General features: G+C 44.2%; 1 protein-coding gene across 8 annotated transcripts in view; it reads right to left on the minus strand.

Annotated features, from left to right (window-relative positions):
- TNIK (TRAF2 and NCK interacting kinase) overlaps nt 1–17,952 on the minus strand; it is a 335,955-nt gene extending 318,003 nt beyond the window's left edge. For all 8 annotated transcript variants that reach the window (XM_040428231.1, XM_040428228.1, XM_040428235.1 and 5 more), the window contains exon 1: nt 17,682–17,952. In XM_040428231.1, coding sequence (XP_040284165.1) covers nt 17,682–17,738 — 57 coding nt within the window. In that variant the 5' untranslated portion in view covers nt 17,739–17,952. The remainder of the gene's footprint in view (nt 1–17,681) is intronic.
- Between the last annotated feature and the right edge of the window lie 2,686 nt (nt 17,953–20,638).

Genomic DNA, 20,638 nt, shown 5'->3' on the forward strand with positions numbered 1-20,638 from the left:
GTATGGGATGGACTCTGAAGTTATTATTATTATGGTTTGAGTCTGAGTTTATGACTAGGCTCTCAAATGTGTTATGGCTATGGGTTATTTATGAGTTAATAAACAGGCCATAGCCATTGGTTTATCTCCACTCTCGTGTTATGTTTTTATTTATATTAACGTATATTTTTGGATGTGTATGAGACATATATGCTGTATGATTGCCATGAGGTATTTCATACAATCGTTTGTTTTCCCCTATTCTCAGTTTCCATTATTGCCTTATTCTTTGTATATGTTATAATAAAAGATACGATGAATGACAAACCAGTGAACTCTTGCTTGACATGTTCACACTGGCAAGGATCAGGAACAAACATTTGTACAAACCAAGGTTTGGGATATTAAAGCTTATTGTTGAAGGCCACCACTCCTTCCTTTTCAACGGGCTGCACACAGTGATGTGTTGTTGTGGCTGTAGCATCCTGTGCACCTTGCAGCAAAATCACTGGCCTCAGCAGTCTTGGGCTGTACACCGCTGAGGCCAGTGACTGGCTGCAGCAGTATACAGGATGCACAGCTGCACCTACAACAATATGTCACTAGCTGCAGCCAATGGAAAAGGATAGAGCCGTGGCGATAAATCATAGGGTGCTATTAAAGATGAGGTAAGTTTTTTTTTTAGGTTTTAACTGGCCCCAGAGCAATTTACAATAAAAAAAAAAAAAAAAACAACACAGTCAACCCCTTTACTTTCTTTGGGTGTGTAGGGATGAGCATGAAATAGCTGTCGAAACTTGATCTGCCAAGTCAATGGAGGTGGGTAGTGGTAGAGATGAAACTTTTCTTGTTGGTAGTTTAATGGTAATCATATCCCCCAAGGACCGTCTTCCTGGTGAGCTTGGGCTTATAGACGACGGTCAATCTGTGTACGAGCCACAGGGTATAGTGTGGGAGAGAAAGGGCGGCAGCTTAGACCACTGATCAGACAGGAGGTGTTGTAAGATTACTGCACTTTCTTTACAGCTTAGACTACTCTACAGTTAAGCTGTGGTAAGCGATTATACATATGACCATATGGAGAAGAGCTTAAAAACAGCCTACACTGATGAAAGGAAATAGCAGATAAGCATCACCCCTTGGGAAGTGGCTAAAAGGGAATTAAAACCAAATATTTACACATATTATTTTTTATCTATCTCCTGATTATTATTATTTTTTTACCCTTACATGAGGGTGGCCATCTTGTCAGAGCTGCTGTTGACAGCATTCAGAGATCTACTTTACAGAAGCCACAAGGACCATAGGAACCTGTAGACTGGGGGTGGCTCATTGGCTTCTACGGCATAGGACATGCTCTGTGACCTGTGCAGAGTTTATTGTGCAAAACCGTGAACCCGTAAAACACGGATAATGGCTGTATGCATGCCGCAATTTTTTTCACTTCTAAAAGAAATTTCCTCAAAACGGACAACAATAGGACATGTTCTGTCTTTTTCGTGGGCTGGCAAAACAGACATAAGGATGTGGACACCAGGTGTGCTGTCCGAATTTTTTTTTGTGGCCCATTGAAATGAATTGTTCCACATGCTGAACAAAAATATGTGCATAGGGCCTAAAACGGCTTGTGATGAGACTACTAATTAAAAGATCTACAGACCAGAAAGTATCAGCCTATTGTGAGGCTCAGAGTGAAAAATGCAAGATCAGGATTTATAAATATATTTTTATCTGGACAGTGAACTAGAAAATTATAGGGAATCTGGTCATAAAATACTGCCAGGACCCCTTAGAAAACACTGGGCAACTATCCCTAACTGACCCAGCAGTTTTGCTTAAATCTTGAACAGCTCAAGAATTCAATACAAGACTTTGGTAAAATAGTTGGGTCAATTAGTTAGGGTAGGAAAAAACTAGTGACAGATCCCTTAACCCCTTAGTGACCAAGCCTGTTTGGGCCTTAATGACCAAGCCAGATTTTGGAAATATGATATATGTCACTTTAGCAGAGAATAACTTCGTAAAGCCTCTATCACATGCGTTCAGTGAAACTTGCACTATTTTGCAAGCAAGTTCAGTCAGTTTTGTCTGTGATTGCGTTCAGTTGTTCAGTTTTTTACGCATGGGTGCAATGAGTTTTGATGCATTTTTCACGCGCGTGATAAAAAAAAACTGAAGGTTTACAAGCAACATCTCTTAGCAACCATCAGTGAAAAACGCATCGCATCCGCACCTGCTTCACTTCTATGGGACCAGGGCTGCGTGAAAAACACATATAGAACATTCTGCGTTTTTCACGCAACATAGAACTGATGCATGAAAAACAACGCTCATGTACACAGCCCCATTGAAATTAATGGGTCAGGATTCAGTGCGGGTGCAATGCGTTCACGTCATGCATTGCACCCGTGTGGAAAACTTGCTTGTGTGAAAGGGGCCTAAGGCCCCTGTCAGACGAGCGAGTATTCCGCGCGGGTGCAATGCATGACGAACGCATTGCACCCGCACTGAATCCTGACCCATTAATTTCAATGGGGCTGTGTACATGAGCATTGTTTTTTACGCATCACTTGTGCGTTGCGTGAAAAATCGCAGCATGTTCTATATTCTGCGTTTCACGCAAAGCAGGCCCCATAGAAATGACTGGGGCTGCGTGAAAAATGGATTGCATCCGGATGCACTGCGTTATGTTGAAAAACGCAAGTAACTTAGCAACAGTAAAAGGAATTTAAGATAGGAAGTTCAGTTCTCTGCGTCTGGCTGCAGGCACTGCATGGGAAAGAGATTTGTTCTTCTTGTCTTGCCCTTGCGGAGCGAATTTAAACATGCGAAAGGCCCCAAAAGCCAAAGATGTTGAGAAAATAATCGTCCTGGTGGAGAAGAGCCCATGTCTTTGGGACAGCAGGTCGGTGGAGTACAACGACCGGTACAAGAAGGACGACGCATGGCAAGAAATAGCCAAGGAACTTTTTTCCACAGTATGGGAGAATACTCAAGGCCAGAGTCGGCAGAGGTTTTTGATGAGGGAGGAGGGAGTTTGGGCTGACGGAAGAGGACTGATGGAGTTTTGCCTGACAGAGGAGGGAGTTGTGGATGATGTCCTAATATGTATGCCGTATGTTCCAGAAATTTTATTACATGGGGAATACATGAAGTAAATAAAGAACACGTCAGGAGTGTTGATTTAAACTAGTATTATATTAAAAATGTATTTTGCTGATAGTAGTACCCCCCCACACACACACTTTATCATTACCAGCTCGCCGCCGCAGACCAATGCCTCCTGCCGAGTCTGCCATAAATACTCAAGTTTTGGATTATTTGGCTCGAGCCCAGCAGGAGGATCATTTTAATTTATTTGCGCGGGGTCTGCAGCCTTATTTGAGGACCCTGCCTACAGAACGAGTACTGAGAACCAAAGGAGTTCTCGGTATCGTTCAAGGAGGCAGCCACTCCACCTAATGACCCATCAGACATGTTTGTCGCCCTTGAAAATGTGAGGACCTATGCGCACATGTCTGGCCCCCATAAAAGTCCCCAGGGTCCACAGGTGCTGCAACAATTTGCTCTAAGTAGGGAACATCACAGGCCACAACTTTACCCATATGGGACCCCATATGGCCAACCTGGCCCCTTCTCCTCACAAGCTGGCCCCACTCCGCAATCTGTCCACCCTTGCCGAACATCCTACAATGGGCCCCAGTTTCAGCCTCCACCATTTTCCCCAAGCAGTTTTTTAATTTGTAAATGTTCTTTTTTATAATTATTTTCAGTTCTTTATGTTCTAAAGAAAAGAAAAAAAAAGTACTCTGTGCCAAAATAAACAGAGTTTTATTTTCAATCTTGTTTGATGTCTTTATTATACACATAAAATAATTATATTTATGTACCACACACACATATAACACATTAATAATTGTACACGTTTCTCATTAACGAATATAAACGAAATACACGCAACTATATAAAAATGATTTATAAATAATTTACACACAAATATTAATTTACAAACAATGTAAAACTATTTAAAGACTTTATTGTACATTTTGGATTTTATAATACATACGGTATCTTCCAATACAAATTTAACAAAATTTTATGTCCATATGCAAACAATAGTATAGACAATAGAGATCGAGTTTAGTTACATGACACGTCATGATAGTTTGAGTAATTTATAATGAGGCCAACTACTACTTTCTTAATTATGATGGTGATACTGGCTTACATTTAAGGTTTATAGTAATGAGGTATTTTTACATATTTCACATACAGGGTTTAAAAAAAATAAAAAAAATAGTTCTGCAAAATATACAAAAATTACAAATACACAATCCAGCCACACAACCAATTTTCCCAAAAAATAAAGAGATTGCCTTAAAAATAATGTATGCTGGTGGTTTTGCCAACTCTTGCCAGTTAAAAGGTGAATCAAGAGACTGGTTAATTTTTTTTCCACACGTGTTAAAAATGCATGCAATTCGCATGTCATCCACGCGGAAAAAACGCAATCATGCAACGTAATCGCATACAAAACTGACAGAACTCGCAAGCAAAATCGCGCGATTTTCCCGGAACGCATCCGCAAAGCATCCAGACCTAATCCGCGACGTTCGTGTGAAAGGGGCCTAAAGGTGCACATCAAAGTAATTCTGACATTTTTTTCGCATCACTTATTGTACTTTACTTAGGTGGTAACATTTTTACCAAGAAAATATGCATATCTTTATAAAAAAAACGTAAAAATTTATGAAAATTTTTAAAAATTGGCATATTTTCCTATTTTCAACTGCAATATTTCCCATACATAAATACTATTAAATATTTTTATCAGAAATATATTTCCACATCTTTACTTTATTTTGGCACAGAGTACTTTTTATTATTTAGGAGACTTACCATGTTAACATTAATTTTAAAATTTTTGAAGTACATATTTTTTCCTGCAACAAGCCAAGTTGGCAGAGGCTTATAAGGGTCAGAATAATAGAACCCTCCAAAAGTGACCCCATTTTGAAAAGTAGACCCCTTAACGTACTGTATTCATCTATGGGTGTAATGAGTTTTTGACTCCCTAGTTTTTTAAAGAAATGAATGACAAGGAGAAAATGTATTTTTTTTTTTTTATTTTTTATTTTTTTTTTACACAAAAATGAATAAGTACACCCCAAAATGTATCACTCCATTTAGGCCCCTTTCACACGGGCGAGTTTTCCGCGTGGGTGCAATGCGTAAGGTGAACGCACAGAATCCGGACCAATTCATTTCTATGGGGCTGTGCACATGAGCGGTGATTTTCACGCATCACTTGTGCGTTGCGTGAAAATCACAGCATGTTCTATATTCTGCGTTTTTCACGTAACGCAGGCCCATTAGAAATGAATGGGGTTGCGTGAAAATCGCAAGCATCCGCAAACAAGTGCGGATGCGGTGCGATTTTCACGCACGGTTGCTAGGCGACGATCGGGATGGGGACCCGATCATTATTATTTTCCCTTATAACATGGTTATAAGGGAAAATAATAGCATTCTGAATACATAATGCTAAGTAAAATAGGGCTGGAGGGGTTAAAAAAATAAAAAATAAATGTAACTGACCTTAATCCACTTTTTCGCGCAGCCAGCATCTCTTCTGTCTTCATCTGTGAGGAAAAGGACCTTTGATGACGTCACTACGCTCATCACATGATCCATCACTATGGTAATGGATCATGTGATGGACCATGTGATGCGCGCAGTGATGTCCCCACAGGTCCTTTTCCTCACAGATGAAGACAGAACAGATGCCGGCTGCGCGAACAAGTGGATTAAGGTGAGTTACTTTGTTGTTGTTTTTTAACCCCTCCAGCCCTATTTTACTTATTTTCCCTTATAACCATGTTATAAGGTAAAATAATAATAATCGGGTCCCCATCCCGATCGTCACCTAGCAACCATGCGTGAAAATCGCACCGCATGCGCACTTGCTAACCATGTTATAAGGAAAAATAATACAATCTACACAACACCGATCCCAAACCTGAACTTCTGTGAAGAAGTTCGGGTCTGGGTACCACAGTTAGTTTTTTATCACGCGCGTGCAAAATACATTGCACCCGCGCGATAAAAACGGAACGTAATCGCAGTCAAAACTGACTGCAATTGCGTACCTACTCGCGCAGGTTTGCCGCAATGCACCAGGACGCATCCGGACACGCTCGTCTGCAAGGGGCCTTATACTGTCTTCAGAAATACCCCCATTGTGGCCCTAATTTTATGTCTTGACAAACGGCAGGGCCCAAACATAAAGGAGCACCCAGTGGCTTTAAGATAATAAACTGAAAATGGTTCAGTAAGGTATTCATCTATGGGTGCTAGGGGTGTAGTGAGCATTTAGACCCCTAGTTTTTTGTAGAAATTAATGCTAAGCTGGCAAAAAAAAAATAATAATAATTTTACACAAAAGTGTCAATTTAAAGACAGGTTTTTTTTTTTTCTACAGAGCACATGAAAATGAAAAAGTACACCCCAAAATGTATCAACCCATTTCTCCTGTCTTCAGAAATATCCCCATTGTGGCCCTAATCTTATGTCTTGACACACGGCAAGGCCCAAAACATAAAGTGGTACCTGGGGCCTTTCAGAAAATGGTTCAGGCCCCATTTCACACATCTAACAGCATTGAGCTGCAAAATGATAGAAAACCCTTATAAATGACCCCATTTTAAAAACTAGATCCCTTAAAGCAGGCATGCTCAACCTGCAGCTTGAGGGCCGTAGGTGGAGCATGCCTGCCTTAAAGCATGTATCTAGTGGTGTAGTAAGCATGAGTGTAAAATTATTATAGGATAAAATAATGAGAATATATGGTTTTATTCAAATTGTTAATAAAATTTTCACCGGAAATTGGAGATTTTTTTATTTTTTATATGGGTAAGGCCTCATGCACACGACCGTTGTTTTATTCCGTGTCCGTTGCATCGTTTTTCTGCGGACCCATTAATTTTCAATGGGTCAGTTGAAAACTTGGCTAATGCACCATTTGCCATCCGCGTCCGTGATCCGTGGTTCCAGTCCGTCAAAAAAATATAACCTGTCCTATTATTTTCGCGGAAAACGGTTCGCGGACCCATTCAAGTCAAAAAAACGCGGAGGCACACAAGATTGTCATGCGCGTCCGTTTTTTTCCTATCATTTGCATGGCAAACCTGTCTTAGCCTTTTTTTTACATTCCTTTATGTCCGGTGGTCCTCCAAAAATAAAGAAAGACACACGGAAACAAAAACGGAAAAGGATCACGGAACAACGGAACCCCAATTTGCGGAACGGAACACAACAACGATCGTGTGCATGAGGCCTTACCCTGTTACCATCTTAGAAAGCCGCCACATTCTTGTCTTAGTGTCGCGTACAGATGAGAAGTGAAGCTGAGCACTTATAAGGGGGGCAGATTTCCAAAAAGGCATTTGTCTGTACATATGACTATGTCTCGCCAAACTGAAAAAATAAAAAATAAATTGAACTGTAGTGAAAGGCAACAAGTCCAAGAAAACGGAGCAAAATGTCATCAACTATGTTGCAAATTTCAGTTTGTTCACAAGATACAAGAACACCGATAGGGCTATAATGACAAGCTGGCATTAAAGGACAGTGACTGGTCGTACACCGTCTCTTTAGCCCCATCAATCCCTATATGAGAGACAAACGTGCTAAGTGATGCGGTGCACCATAACAGGCCCCTGCCCACCAAGGTAGAAACCGCTATGCACAGAATCAACCAGTCACCTACACAATATACAGTCAGGTCCATAAATATTGGGACATCGACCGAATTGTAAAATTTTTGGCTCTATACACCACCATAATAGATTTGAAATGAAACAAACAAGATGTGCTTTACCTGCAGACTGTCAGCTTTAATTTGAGTGTATTTATATCGAAATCAATTTGAGTGTATTTATATCCAAATCAGGTGAACGGTGTAGGAATTACAACAGTTTGCATATGTGCCTCCCACTTTTTAAGGGACCAAAAGTAATGGGACAATAGGCTTCTCAGCTGTTCCATGGCCAGGTGTGTGTTATTCCCTCATTATCCTAATTACAATGAGCAGATAAAAGGTCCAGAGTTCATTTCAAGTGTGCTATTTGCATTTGGAATCTGTTGCTGTCAACTCTCAAGATGAGATCCAAAGAGCTGTCACTATCAGTGAAGGCTGAAAAAACAAAACAAACCCATCAGAGAGATAGCAAAAACATTAGGCGTGGCCAAAACAACTGTTTGGAACATTCTTAAAAAGAAGGAACGCATCGGTGAGCTCAGCAACACCAAAAGACCCAGAAGACAACGAAAAACAACTGTGGTGGATGACCGAAGAATTCTTTCATTGGTGAAGAAAACACCCTTCACAACAGTTGGCCAGATCAAGAACACTCTCCAGGAGGTAGGTGTATGTGTGTCAAAGTCAACAATCAAGAGAAGACTTCACCAGAGTGAATACAGAGGGTTCACCACAAAATGTAAACCATTGGTGAGCCTCAAAAACAGGAAGGCCAGATTAGAGTTTGCCAAACATCTAAAAAAGCCTTCACAGTTCTGGTACAACATCCTATGGACAGATGAGACCAAGATCAACTTGTACCAGAGTGATGGGAAGAGAAGAGTATGGAGAAGGAAAGGAACTGCTCATGATCCTAAGCATACCACCTCATCAGTGAAGCATGGCAGTGGTAATGTCATGGCATGGGCATGTATGGCTGCCAATGGAACTGGTTCTCTTGTATTTATTGATGATGTGACTGCTGACAAAAGCAGCAGGATAAATTCTGAAGTGTTTCGGGCAATATTATCTGCTCATATTCAGCCAAATGCTTCAGAACTCATTGGACGGCGCTTCACAGTGCAGATGGATAATGACCCAAAGCATACTGCAAAAGCAACCAAAGAGTTTTTTAAGGGAAAGAAGTGGAATGTTATGCAATGGCCAAGTCAATCACCTGGCCTGAATCCGATTGAGCATGCATTTCACTTGCTAAAGACAAAACTGAAGGGAAAATACCCCAAGAACAAGCAGGAACTGAAGACAGTTGCAGTAGATGCCTGGCAGAGCATCACCAGGGATGAAACCCAGTGTCTGGTGATGTCTATGCATTCCAGACTTCAGACTGTAATTGACTGCATAGGATTTGCAACCAAGTATTAAAAAGTGAAAGTTTGATTTATGATTATTATTATGTCCCATTACTTTTGGTCCCGTAACAAGTGGGAGGCACATATGAAAACTGTTGTAATTCCTACACCGTTCACCTGATTTGGATGTAAATACCCTCAAATTAAAGCTGACAGTCTGCAGTTAAAGCACATCTTGTTTATTTCATTTCAAATCCATTGTGGTGGTGTATAGAGCCAAAAATGTTAGAATTGTGTCAATTTCCCAATATTTATGGACCTTACTATATAAAAGGACAGTGTCCCTAACCATCTGTAGCAACATTAATGGATCACTAATTCCCAAAATGATGTCAGGATTTCTAGACATCCCTTAGTGTACAAGCCCTTAGTGTACTGATGATGAACAACTCAATCATTAGAGATGCTCCAAATAAAAAAAAATATCATGCCAATATCATGATACAGTAAATGTGAATGGAATTAACAGCTTTGTGTGACAACTGGGGCAGAAAATTTGGGTGTGCCTCCTCCTTCCGTGTTTGCTACACACCCGGCATCGTTTCTTGCTGGCAGTGGCAGGGACGGGGTGAGGGAAGTGGCGTTATGAAAGCATTCGAACATCCTCAGATTCAAAGGCTTGCCCAGGTACGGGGGACTCAAACAGGAGACTCAACCACCTTCTCCTGGAACTCAAGGAAGTTGAGGGTTACTTTGGCCTTTTAAAATAAAAAACAAAGCTATTATAGGCAGCAATCTGAATGAGGTAGATTGCTACTTTTTTATACCAGGCCCTGTTTTTTCACTTCACCAGGTAGGGTTGAAGCGCATGGTCCGAGAGGTCTACACCTCCCATAAATTTTTGCGGACCGGGGAGGTGTAGACCTCTCTTTATCCCATAAAGACCGGTTTGTATTTGTCAGCAGTAGCTCCCTAACTGGTACTGTGCTGTCTGCGTGCACGGTGGTCAGCATGTAGATATCCTTCCTGTCCTTCCACTTCACTGCAAGCAGCTGGTCACTTGCAAGGGCGAAGGATGCTCATTTCTTCAAACGCTTGGACACTAGCGCTTGTGGGTATCCCACTCTTTTTACGGACTGTCCCACAAGCCCCTGTGTTTGTAGCATGGAGGGATTTAAAAAGGGGTATGCTGCTATAAAAATGATCTGTGTACACGTGGTACCCTTTGTGTAGGAATGGCGCCAATAGATCCCACACAATTTTTCCCGATGTCCCAATATACCTTATATAATTTTACCCCATATCTGGCACGCTTTGAGGGAATAAACTGACAGAAGGAAAGGCAGCCTTTAAAACTAAAAAGGGATTCATCGACAGATAAAATTATAAAATTATATGATAAAAATCTAAGAATTAATGTGTAACGAGGAAAATAAGGAGTCTCAATTTATTTAGGCGGTAGTAGGCTGGGTCAGTTCTGCGGGGGACTTGGGAATTGTCTGAAAAATGCATAAACCGCATTAGGGCTTCATAGCGGTTTCGGGGCATAACTGCTGCAAACACAGGAGTTGAGTGGACAGTACTCGCAGCCCAATACGATCGGACAGATGGCTTTTTTACAATGCCCATGTCCAGGGTAAGCCCCAAAAAGGTTTTAATTTCAGGGACACTTGTAGGGGTCCACCGTCTTATATAAGTAGACTTGGGCTTATGTACAGGAAACTGTGTGGCCTACAGATTAGTTTTTGCTGCACAATTAATTCCAGGACTTTATCGTCCACAAATAAATGAAAAAAATCATAAGGGGTAAAATTGGTGACATCCACATTAATTTGGGGAGTAGATAAAAATTGGGGTACTTGGGGGGGGAATGAAGTAGCAGGAACCCACGTAGTAGAAGGGACAGGACTGCTGGGTGGAGAATGAGATGAGGTGGCAACTTCTAACTCCATAGGGCTATGGGGTCTGGGGATGGAAGCGGAACTAGAGTCCCCGCTATATGAAGATATTTCCGCCTCTGAAGCGGTGTCAGAGCATAGAAATTCATATGCCTGCTCTGCACCGAATAATCTTTGAGCCATATTTTAATTTTTTTTACTAAAAAGCTAAAAAATAATAATAATAATAATAATAATAATAATAAATAAATATTATATATGTGTCAGTAGCGGTGCGTCCACTGACCGACAATTATGGACGGACCCTAACAGAGGATTAATGACCGCCAATGACAGACTGACAGCAACAGATGGCCTCTGACTGCCTGTAATGAAAATAACTGACCGTTCCTAATAGACGCCTAATGACGGACACCCCCTGACCGCCAGTAACAGACGGACACAGGGTCCCTAATGAAAATAACTGACCGTCCCTAATAGACGCCTAATGACGGACGCCCACTGACCGTCAGTTACGGATGGACAGTTTATAAATTGATTTTTTTTCCCCCACAGTAAATCGCACAGCCAGGACAGAAGTCTGATCTCTCTCTTCACAGAACAACTGCACTGAGGGGAGAGAGAAGCACGGCCCATGTCCTGGCTGTGTTAGGTTTATCATGGAGACCACATGATCAGGGACCATTACTATTGTTCAGGCCCCCCCAGAGTGTTTCGCTTGGGGGACACATGGAGGCAATGACACCATTAATATGTATATTTTAGTATGGTTTTGCTCGTTTTTTCTGCCTCCCCCCCCTTTTCAGTCCTGTCAGAATCAGCTGGTTTTAGCCGGTCTCACCTGAGCCTTGGATGTCAAGCAGGGATCCTCTCTGATTGGTGCAGCTGGTTGCTGGGGGAGATTTCTGGACAGCTGATTGGTGTGGATGCCAGTGGCGGGAAAGTTTAGTCCTTAAAAAGAGGGTTTCGGCGGCGCTTCTGGGGCAGTTTTATCAAGACCGGATCGTCGCCCCGCCCTCCCTCCCTATTCTTATGCTTATGTCGCTTTGTTTTATTAGAGGGGCTATTGCTGAGTGGATTTCGGTAATTATTGGAATTTTTAATGGTTATTTATTTATGAACTTGAAGTTTTAATTATTTATTAATTTATTTACCCTTAATAAAGCATTGAGGCCATTTTTATTCCAACACAAGGTGTCATGTCATTATTTTAGTATTTATTATAGTTATAGTTATTAAGTCTGAAATGGGTCATTTGCCTCCATGGTCCCTGATGGTTACTGTGCTGAAGGCAGATCTTTAGCACAGTAACATCTGCACATGTCTGCGCCATTTTGTTTTTATTTTATGTGGGGCAGGGGGCTCCTGCCCTTTATTAAATACATTGGGGGCCATATTGCCCCGATCAGGGTGCTGTGGGACCTGATCGGGGCATAAATAATTACTCTCGCTCATCTCCTGAGGAGAGAGAACCAGTGCAGGGTCGGTGGATGGCATATAGTGTGCGCATGCACCGAGCCGCCATCTTTGTTGAGGTACTGGGGGGGGTGAGGATCGGGACCCAGCTTTCCCTTATGGGGAAGCTGGGGGACCCGATCCATGCACCGGAGACTTTCTCCCTCCTCTCTTACATGAGTTACCGGCATTTTCGATGATTGCCGTGATACACTATCACGGAGATCGCGTGATCCAGAGACCGCTTGTCACGGTCTCTGATCACTGCCTCTGGTAGCTGCGGGCAGGGAGCTCAGGCGCTTTTTTGTAGCGCTAGCTTGGGCTTAATTGCCGCTGTAAAAAGGCGGCGCTCCAGCCCAAGGCCCCTTAGTGACCGCCGTAAAAACACGTATGGGTGGTCACTAAGTGGTTAAACAAATTTATTTAAACAATGGGTCATTTTGATGACAAATGGCCTTTAAATATATAACGGACTATCAGGGTTCCGTGTCATACCAAACCATAACTGGGTACCCATAGAATTGTATGGTGCTTTACGCTACCTCCATTTGCCATCAGTTTTATATGGCATGCTACACTGGATTGCCATATGTATCAAGCTTTTCTCTCCTAGAATCCTTGATTTTAGAGGAAACTATTTCCCAATGGCACCTGTTTGAGCACTGTGTAGCGACATGCCAGCCTCCTCTATATGGCTCTGGCATGGGCATGACACCTTAGACCACTTTCACAGTCAGTGTTTGGTCAGTGATTTCCATCACTGATTGTGAGCCAAAATCAGAAGCGGGTCAAGAACACAGAAGAGGTGCAGATCTTTCCCTTATACCTGTGTAGGCTTCACTCGTGGTTTTCACTCACAATCACTGATGGAAATCACTGTTCACCCTGTTCCAGCGGGTGAACAGCCTGTCGTATCCGTCCTGCTGCTAGTTCACGTGTGCCCCCGGACTGCGGCTCCGTCCCCTATAATGGGGGCGGGGGCATTGTTACGGCGGCAGCACGGCAGCGCACGCCAAGAGGCGGCCGGACTAAAAGTACTGCATGCAGTACTTTTAGTCCGGCCGCCTCTTGGCGTGCACTGCCGTGCTGCCGCCGGAACTCCGCCCCACCCGCCTTATAGTCAATGGGGACGGAACGGCAGTCCGAGGGCACACGTGAACTAGCGGCAAGACGCATCCGACAGGCTGTTCACCCGCCGGAACAGCCTGCCGCTAGTGTGAAACTAGGCTTAAATGGGAGCTCCACTTCATGAACAGCAGTATAGGAAAAAAACTCTCAACTTGTGGAAATGTTCCTACACCAGAAGAACATAACATGAACCCTCAAACCACAGTAACATCTGATAAAAGTAGCGGCTTACATGCCATTTTAGTGGCTTATATACTATATACACCTCTTAGAATTCCTTTTTATATAGAGCACAATAAATAAGGGGTCTCGTACTCCAGAAGAGATAAACCAGGCCTAGAACCAGATTTGTAAAATGCTGAGAAATTTGGCAGTAGGGCCTAACATTTTAGGCCTGTAATTACAGAAGTCTAAAAAGGGTCTTTATAAGACGCACTTTTTCCCCCCCAATAGTGGGGGGAAAATGGCAGTGCGTCTTATAAAGCGAACACTGCCATGTTTACTTTGCTGACGCTGATACATCGCAAGCCGCAATGTATCAGAGGGGTGGGAGGAGGGGACGGAGGCTGGCAACACTCGCGGCGGGGCCCGATGCAGTCACTGTACTGTAATACATCGGACCCCGCTCACGGTAATTATCACATGTACAGTCTATAATCTTCAAGCAGTGTCTCTGCTTTAAACTAGGGCAATCCTCTGTAGTGCAACTCACTATGAAAGCGGCAGGGAGAGCGGCAGCGTAACCTCGCGATTCTCACTCATTCATGGGAAGGAAGTGGGAGGAGCATTAATGAGTGAGAATCGCGAGGTTACGCTGCCGCTCTGCCTGCCGCTTTCATAGTGAGTTGCACTACAGAGGATTGCCCTAGTTTAAAGCAGAGACACTGCTTGAAGATTATAGACTTTACATATGAAAACGGCTTCATTACACTCTGCTTTCTTCTATACCAGTACTCACTATGAAAGCAGCGGTCCTGCCGGCGCGTGACGTCACTCACTCGGTCATGCTCCTCCCACTTCATTAATGAAGCTGGCAGGAGCGTGACTGACTGAGTGAGGGACGTCACGTGCTGGCCGGACTGCTGCTTTTATAGTGAGTACTGGTATAGAAGAAGGCAGAGCCATTAAAAGATTTTACATATAAAGTCTACTGTGTGCCCTGTGGTGTAATGGGGGTCACTATTCACACAGGGACAATATACTGTGACACATGATACTGTGACCAGCATAAGATCATCTTATGCTGGTCACAGTATCATATGTGTCACAGTATATTGTCCCTGTGTGAATAGTGACCCCCATTACATAAGATGCTATATATGATGCTACATCCCCCGTAGTAGTGCGTCACCCACAGGTCCCCCCATAACAGTGCGTCACCCACAGGTCCCCCCATAACAGTGCGTCACCCACAGGTCCCCCCATAACAGTGCGTCACCCACAGGTCCCCCCATAACAGTGCGTCACCCACAGACCACCATTAGTTCAAAACCCCTCCAAAAGCACACCATTTGTTCAAAACCCCTCCAAAAGCACACCTTTTGGTTCAAATTATTTTTTTCTTATTTTCCTCCTCAAAAATCTAGGTGCGTCTTATCATCAGGTGCGTCTTATAAAGCGAAAAATACGGTACCTGCCTCTATAGACTACAGTCAGGCTATGTTCCCATCTGTGCTACCAAGTTCCATTTCTCTGGCCAGTTATAATATCAAAACACAAATCGCAGAAGTGTCGTTATCTGGCACATCAAGGCCGCCAACGGCATCCAACAGGTCCCACAGGTTTCCATTGTGGGGGCCGACATTTTACCAAACAAAACAGTAGAGCTATTTTTTGGCCTGCATTTTGGTTGGAATCTGTGATGGAGGCATCTTTCAGACTTAAAGGGGTTTATCAACCCTTTACAAGTGATAGCAATGACCCATCTGATCTATATGATCAGTGGGAACCCGACATCCCATACCAGCGCCAATCAGCTGTTTTGCAGTAGCTCCAGTGCCGCAACTACACCCCTCAGCCCATTACGTAGCGGACTGAGTGGTTACCCCAGCGCTGCTCCCAATGAAGTGAAAAGGAGCAGTACTGAAGTAAAAAGGCTCCGTCCACTGCACAATGGACACAGATATGTGGTTCTGGCACTGGAACTACTGCAGAACAGCCGATCGGCGGTGATGTCGGACCCCGTTGAACAAATAGTGATGACCTGAAGATAGGCTATTATTTGTAAAGGGTTGGAAACAGGGACGGACTGAGAACCTAAAGTGGCCCTGGAAAAAAATAAAAATAAAGTGGCCCCATCTTTTAGGCGGGTCTAAATTGACAGAAGGCAGTGTCTACACATGTAGGCAGGGACAACAGGAGTAGGCGGACCAGAGATACCATAGTGCGGAACAAAATACCACAGCATTCAATTATATCCATGTCCTGAGGATGGCAATACAGTGGAATTCAGAAGGGCACCTGCGGGCGCTGGCCAGGAACATAAGTGCCTGATGCTCCTACATTAATTAATGCTGAGAACATCAGATCTTTATGTACCTGGCTGGCAGCCATGAAGAGGGCTTGGGCTGCCCCCTAGGCATCGGTCCACCGGGAAATTTCTCTATAGGCTCTATGGCAGGACAAGGTCAGGATGATGCCTGCTCTAAACAAAAAGTCGCAAATTAATAAACCTACTGCACGCCAAGTATTATAACAAATATGTAATATACTCTAACAATCAGTAATCCGACCTTGTGTCTTTGAATGGCAGTAATATATTCTATATATATTATCCCATAGAGAAGACATATTCATGGCATACATCACATCAGCAGTCAGACTTGTCCACGGCAAACACTACCTACCTAAGGAAGAGATAGAGCTACACAGTATCACTAATGCAACCGGGCCCGACGAGTCCAGAGGACACATTGCTGGGCTGATTTTATGGGCATAATGCTCAATTTTCTATCATTTTTCTTGTCCCCACAGAGAAGTGAAGGTTAAACTAGCAAATGACCATGCAGGGAAATTGTAAGAGAGCCTTTATCATCAGTTTAGGCAGCAAATTCACTATTGATCCCAGCTCATCCAGTGTGAAATAAGTGGAAGCCATCAAAGCATCACTATGGATCCTGACCTTCTACAGTCCTCATAAATCCTACTCAACCCTACAGAGCTAAGACGAGCGTGGGCTGCTATGCCGGATATTAGGTAATATTCTCAGCAGAAAAAAAATGCAAATATCCATGTAAAATCTGTCAAGTGCATTCTGGATCCAGTGGATCCTTGCAATTTAAAAAATAAATAAAAAATACACCACGATACGTCTGTGTGTGGAAATACTAAAAATGGCCTTTTAGGATTATATTCCGAGAATGCATCCCCCAAAGCAGGCAGAATGGTACAGATGTCTACTGGGCGAGATAGCGAGCCTGTGCAATGGAGCAGAGCTAATTCTCTCATTCAAGCAATGTGACTAGCCATGTCCATGTTCAATCTCGGTGACATATAAAGACATACAGTACAAAGAGGCTCTTTTCTTACAGACCATGTGAGCATGACAAGCTAGACGCTGCTGCAATCTCATTAGCATAGGTCATTTTATGGGGGCTGGGGGGGGGGGGCTATTATTCATTGACCGCTGTCAGCGGCATCCTTACGGATAACAGTATGCACACATTCTCCCAAGAAATGAACATGGCACCCACATAGTAACAATGGCTGGCATGCTACAGCAAAGGCTGGATGCAGAAGAAAAAGGCTGGCATCCATGTGCCACTTGGGTGGACATGACAAATCTTCTGCTCCTATTCTGCAGACCCCTGACCTCAGGGCATAGCACAGATGCCTGCTCCTCCTGAGATCCAGCTCATTGTCTCCCAGGCAGGCAAGCACTGGTCATGGAATGCAAACTGCATTCTCTCCATAGGAAAAGTAACCTGTCACTGCAATCCCAGCCTGGGGACAACGAGCCCCAATAGCTGATCCAATGCAGCTCCATACAAAGAGGGAGGCACACACATGAAGGAGGGAGCCAGCAATGCACATGTCTCTAGTGTGCAGAACAATGCAATACCCAGAATGGACGGGCACAGGCGGCTGGTGGTGCTGATGGATGCCATGTCTTACCCTCAGCGCTGACAGGTCTATCTCATCCAGGCTGCGGGCTGGGGAGTCGCTCGCCATATTTCCTCGTCTGTCTATTCCGCCGGTTGCGCCCCTCTCTTGCAGGTCTATGGCTCCGGCGGGCGGCTGTGCTTCCCTGAGCCGGGGAGGTGAGCGGCAGGAGGGGCGGCTCTATCGGCGGGGACGTGGGGGAGGACTGATGCAGGACATGCTGAAGCGGTGCCGGGAGGACTGTGCTAATGAGGCACATCCACAGCGCTGAGAGCCGCCTGTCACAGCTTCCTGGGAGGAGCCAGACACGGGGGCGTGTCCCTCACTGAGAGATGTGGCGGAGCTCTGCCTCCTGGGAGGGGCGCCCTTCTCATCCTCCCAGGTACCACTGCAGGTGCCAGGGCCCTGTACACAAGGCAGGTACCAGTCACTCAGTGCCCCCAAAACAGTGTCATGGTCTTTTACACTCTGTTCACACTTGTGTCTTCATAATGCCAACCGCTATGCCTTACCAAATCTGTCCTATGGACACCATGACCAGAGACCTAAAGGGGGTCTCTCACTTTAGTAAATGGCTTTTATCATGTAGAGAAAGTGAATACAAGGCACTTACTAATGTATAGTGATTGTCCATGTTGCCTCCTTTGCTGGCAGGATTCATTTTTCCATCACTTTATACACTGCTTGTCCCCATGCTTACGACCACCCTGGAATCCATCAGCGGTGGTCCTGCTTGCACAATATAGGAAAACAGTGCCGGCCTAAGCACACTCCCACAATCCCAGCCACCAGAGAGGCCAGCGCTTTTCCCTATAGTGTGCAAGCACGGCCTCCACTGATGGATTGCAGGGTGGTCGTAACCATGGAAATGGGCAGGGTATAATGTGATGGAAAAATGAATCCAGCCATCAAAGGAGACAACATGGACAATCACAATACATTAGTAAGGGCCTCGTATTTACTTTACCTACATGATAAAGGGCATTTGCTGAAGTGAGACAACTTCTTTAAAGGGGTTGCCCAGGTTCAGAGCTGAACCCGGACAACCCCTTTAAAGGGGTTTTTCAACCCCATGAGATTTTTGATAAAACAGCTTAGGCCGGATTCGCATGTCTGTATTATGGAGACGTGTGTGCATTATAGACGTGTGTCCTGGCCTGATCATGGGTTTGCCGAACTGAACTCATAGCGCCATAGATCTCCATGATGCTGTAAGTTCAGGTCTGTAAGACACATGTAATAGAAATAAATAACTGCTCACATTACCAACCTCCTGCCACACCTGTGCCAACTCTCCTTGGACCTGTGCTGATTTCTGTTTACTGGGCTGCAGCAATGACATTCATGGAGACAGGTGACCACTGCAGCCAGCCCCTGACTGTAGCTCTGACACAACGCCACCACTGAAGTGACCGCTGCAGCCACTCACTGGCCATGTAATCCCAACACAACATCACTAGAGTATACTTTCCAACAGTGTAGTAGGTAAATTTGAGGCATGTAAAACCCATCCTGGGAATGCCCCCAAAACTGACCACCCATTTACACTCCCTGTGTCACCGCTTACATGCTCAGGCGCCATTGCCTGCAGCATGTAAGGGGTTAAACAGCCCGCATTGGCACTCCTGATAGGGGCATGGCCTGAATGGGCTTTGCACCTCATGGTGCCATTGAAACATATGTTTTTTTGTCTGTGGTGTTTTCTGCCCCCCTTTCTTTGTCTCCTCAGGTTAAGTGAGCCGGTAGGATACTGGACAGCTTCAGGATTGGTCAGTTGGTTTAATGGTCAGCGTTTCTATTGGATAAATCTGTTGCTGTCCGGTTGCTGGGCCTTGTTTCTAATTTTATCTAGCAGCTGGATTGGTTAGCGGTGAGGTGTGGCGGGAAATTCACCTATTTATTGAGGCATCTTACCTGCGGAGTGCAGTCGTCGCGTCAAGAGCAGAGAAGAAGCTTGTCCCGCCCGCCCTCCCTGCAATTTTGTCGCGGTCTTTGTTTCATTTTAGGGGGGGGTTAGTCGCTCAGAATTCTGGGTGGACTTAAATATTTATTCAAAATGGTATTTATATTGGATTTAAAGTTGGTTGATTTATGTAACCCCCAAGAATTTAATAAAGACCGCAGCCTTTTCATCCATATGAGGTTTGTGTTTATTATTTAGTATGTAAGGATTTATTGTTGAATATGGCACCATGCCGGTCCAGGCTTTTAGAGCAGGGGACCCGTGCAGCGCTTATACCAGGCCGCTGTGAAAAGGTGGCGGCCCAGCCTAAGGTCCCTTAGTGACCAGCGTAAAAGGGCGTATGGGTGGTCACTAAGGAGTTAATCTTCCATACAGAGGAACATGGAGAGGGGAGGGGCCTGAGAGCTGCCAGCAGGGATTTGATTGGTGATGATGTCATCCTGTAGTTCACAGGAAGTCAGCCACAGGAGAGAGACTGAGTTCCTGTTTACACATTAGAGCCCGCTTCGGGCTGCAGGTCAGACGAGGTCACATGACCAGGTTCCCATAATGAAAAGGTTCAAAATCTATAGATTAGCAACTGAGGGTGTAAAAAACAAAACACTACTAGAATATTGGTGGTGAGTTAGCGTTAGATGTAAAATAAAAAAACAGGAGAGTTTCTTTAAAGGGGTTCTCTGGACATTTTACCTAACCTGTGGAAGGAAGATCTTTTAGATAGAACTTACCCATCCCTGGCTCCGCCGATGCAGAGAGTACGTGGAGCTGAACAGGAAAAGAATCAGCCACACCGGTTCAGAATACAGCGTGGACGATAGCATTGGCGGAGCCAGGGACAGGTAAGTGCTATCTAAAAGGTCTTCCTTCCACAGGTAGTAACTACCGATGTGAAGTGAACCCCTTTGAACTAATTAACATAACTAACCGTGCCCACTTTCCCACCCACTTAGTTAAGGCCTCACTCACACATACGTGGACCATGGTCCGTGAAAACCCATCCTGCTGA

This window comes from Bufo bufo, chromosome 4 (assembly GCF_905171765.1).
Source record: "Bufo bufo chromosome 4, aBufBuf1.1, whole genome shotgun sequence".
Taxonomy (NCBI): domain Eukaryota; kingdom Metazoa; phylum Chordata; class Amphibia; order Anura; family Bufonidae; genus Bufo; species Bufo bufo.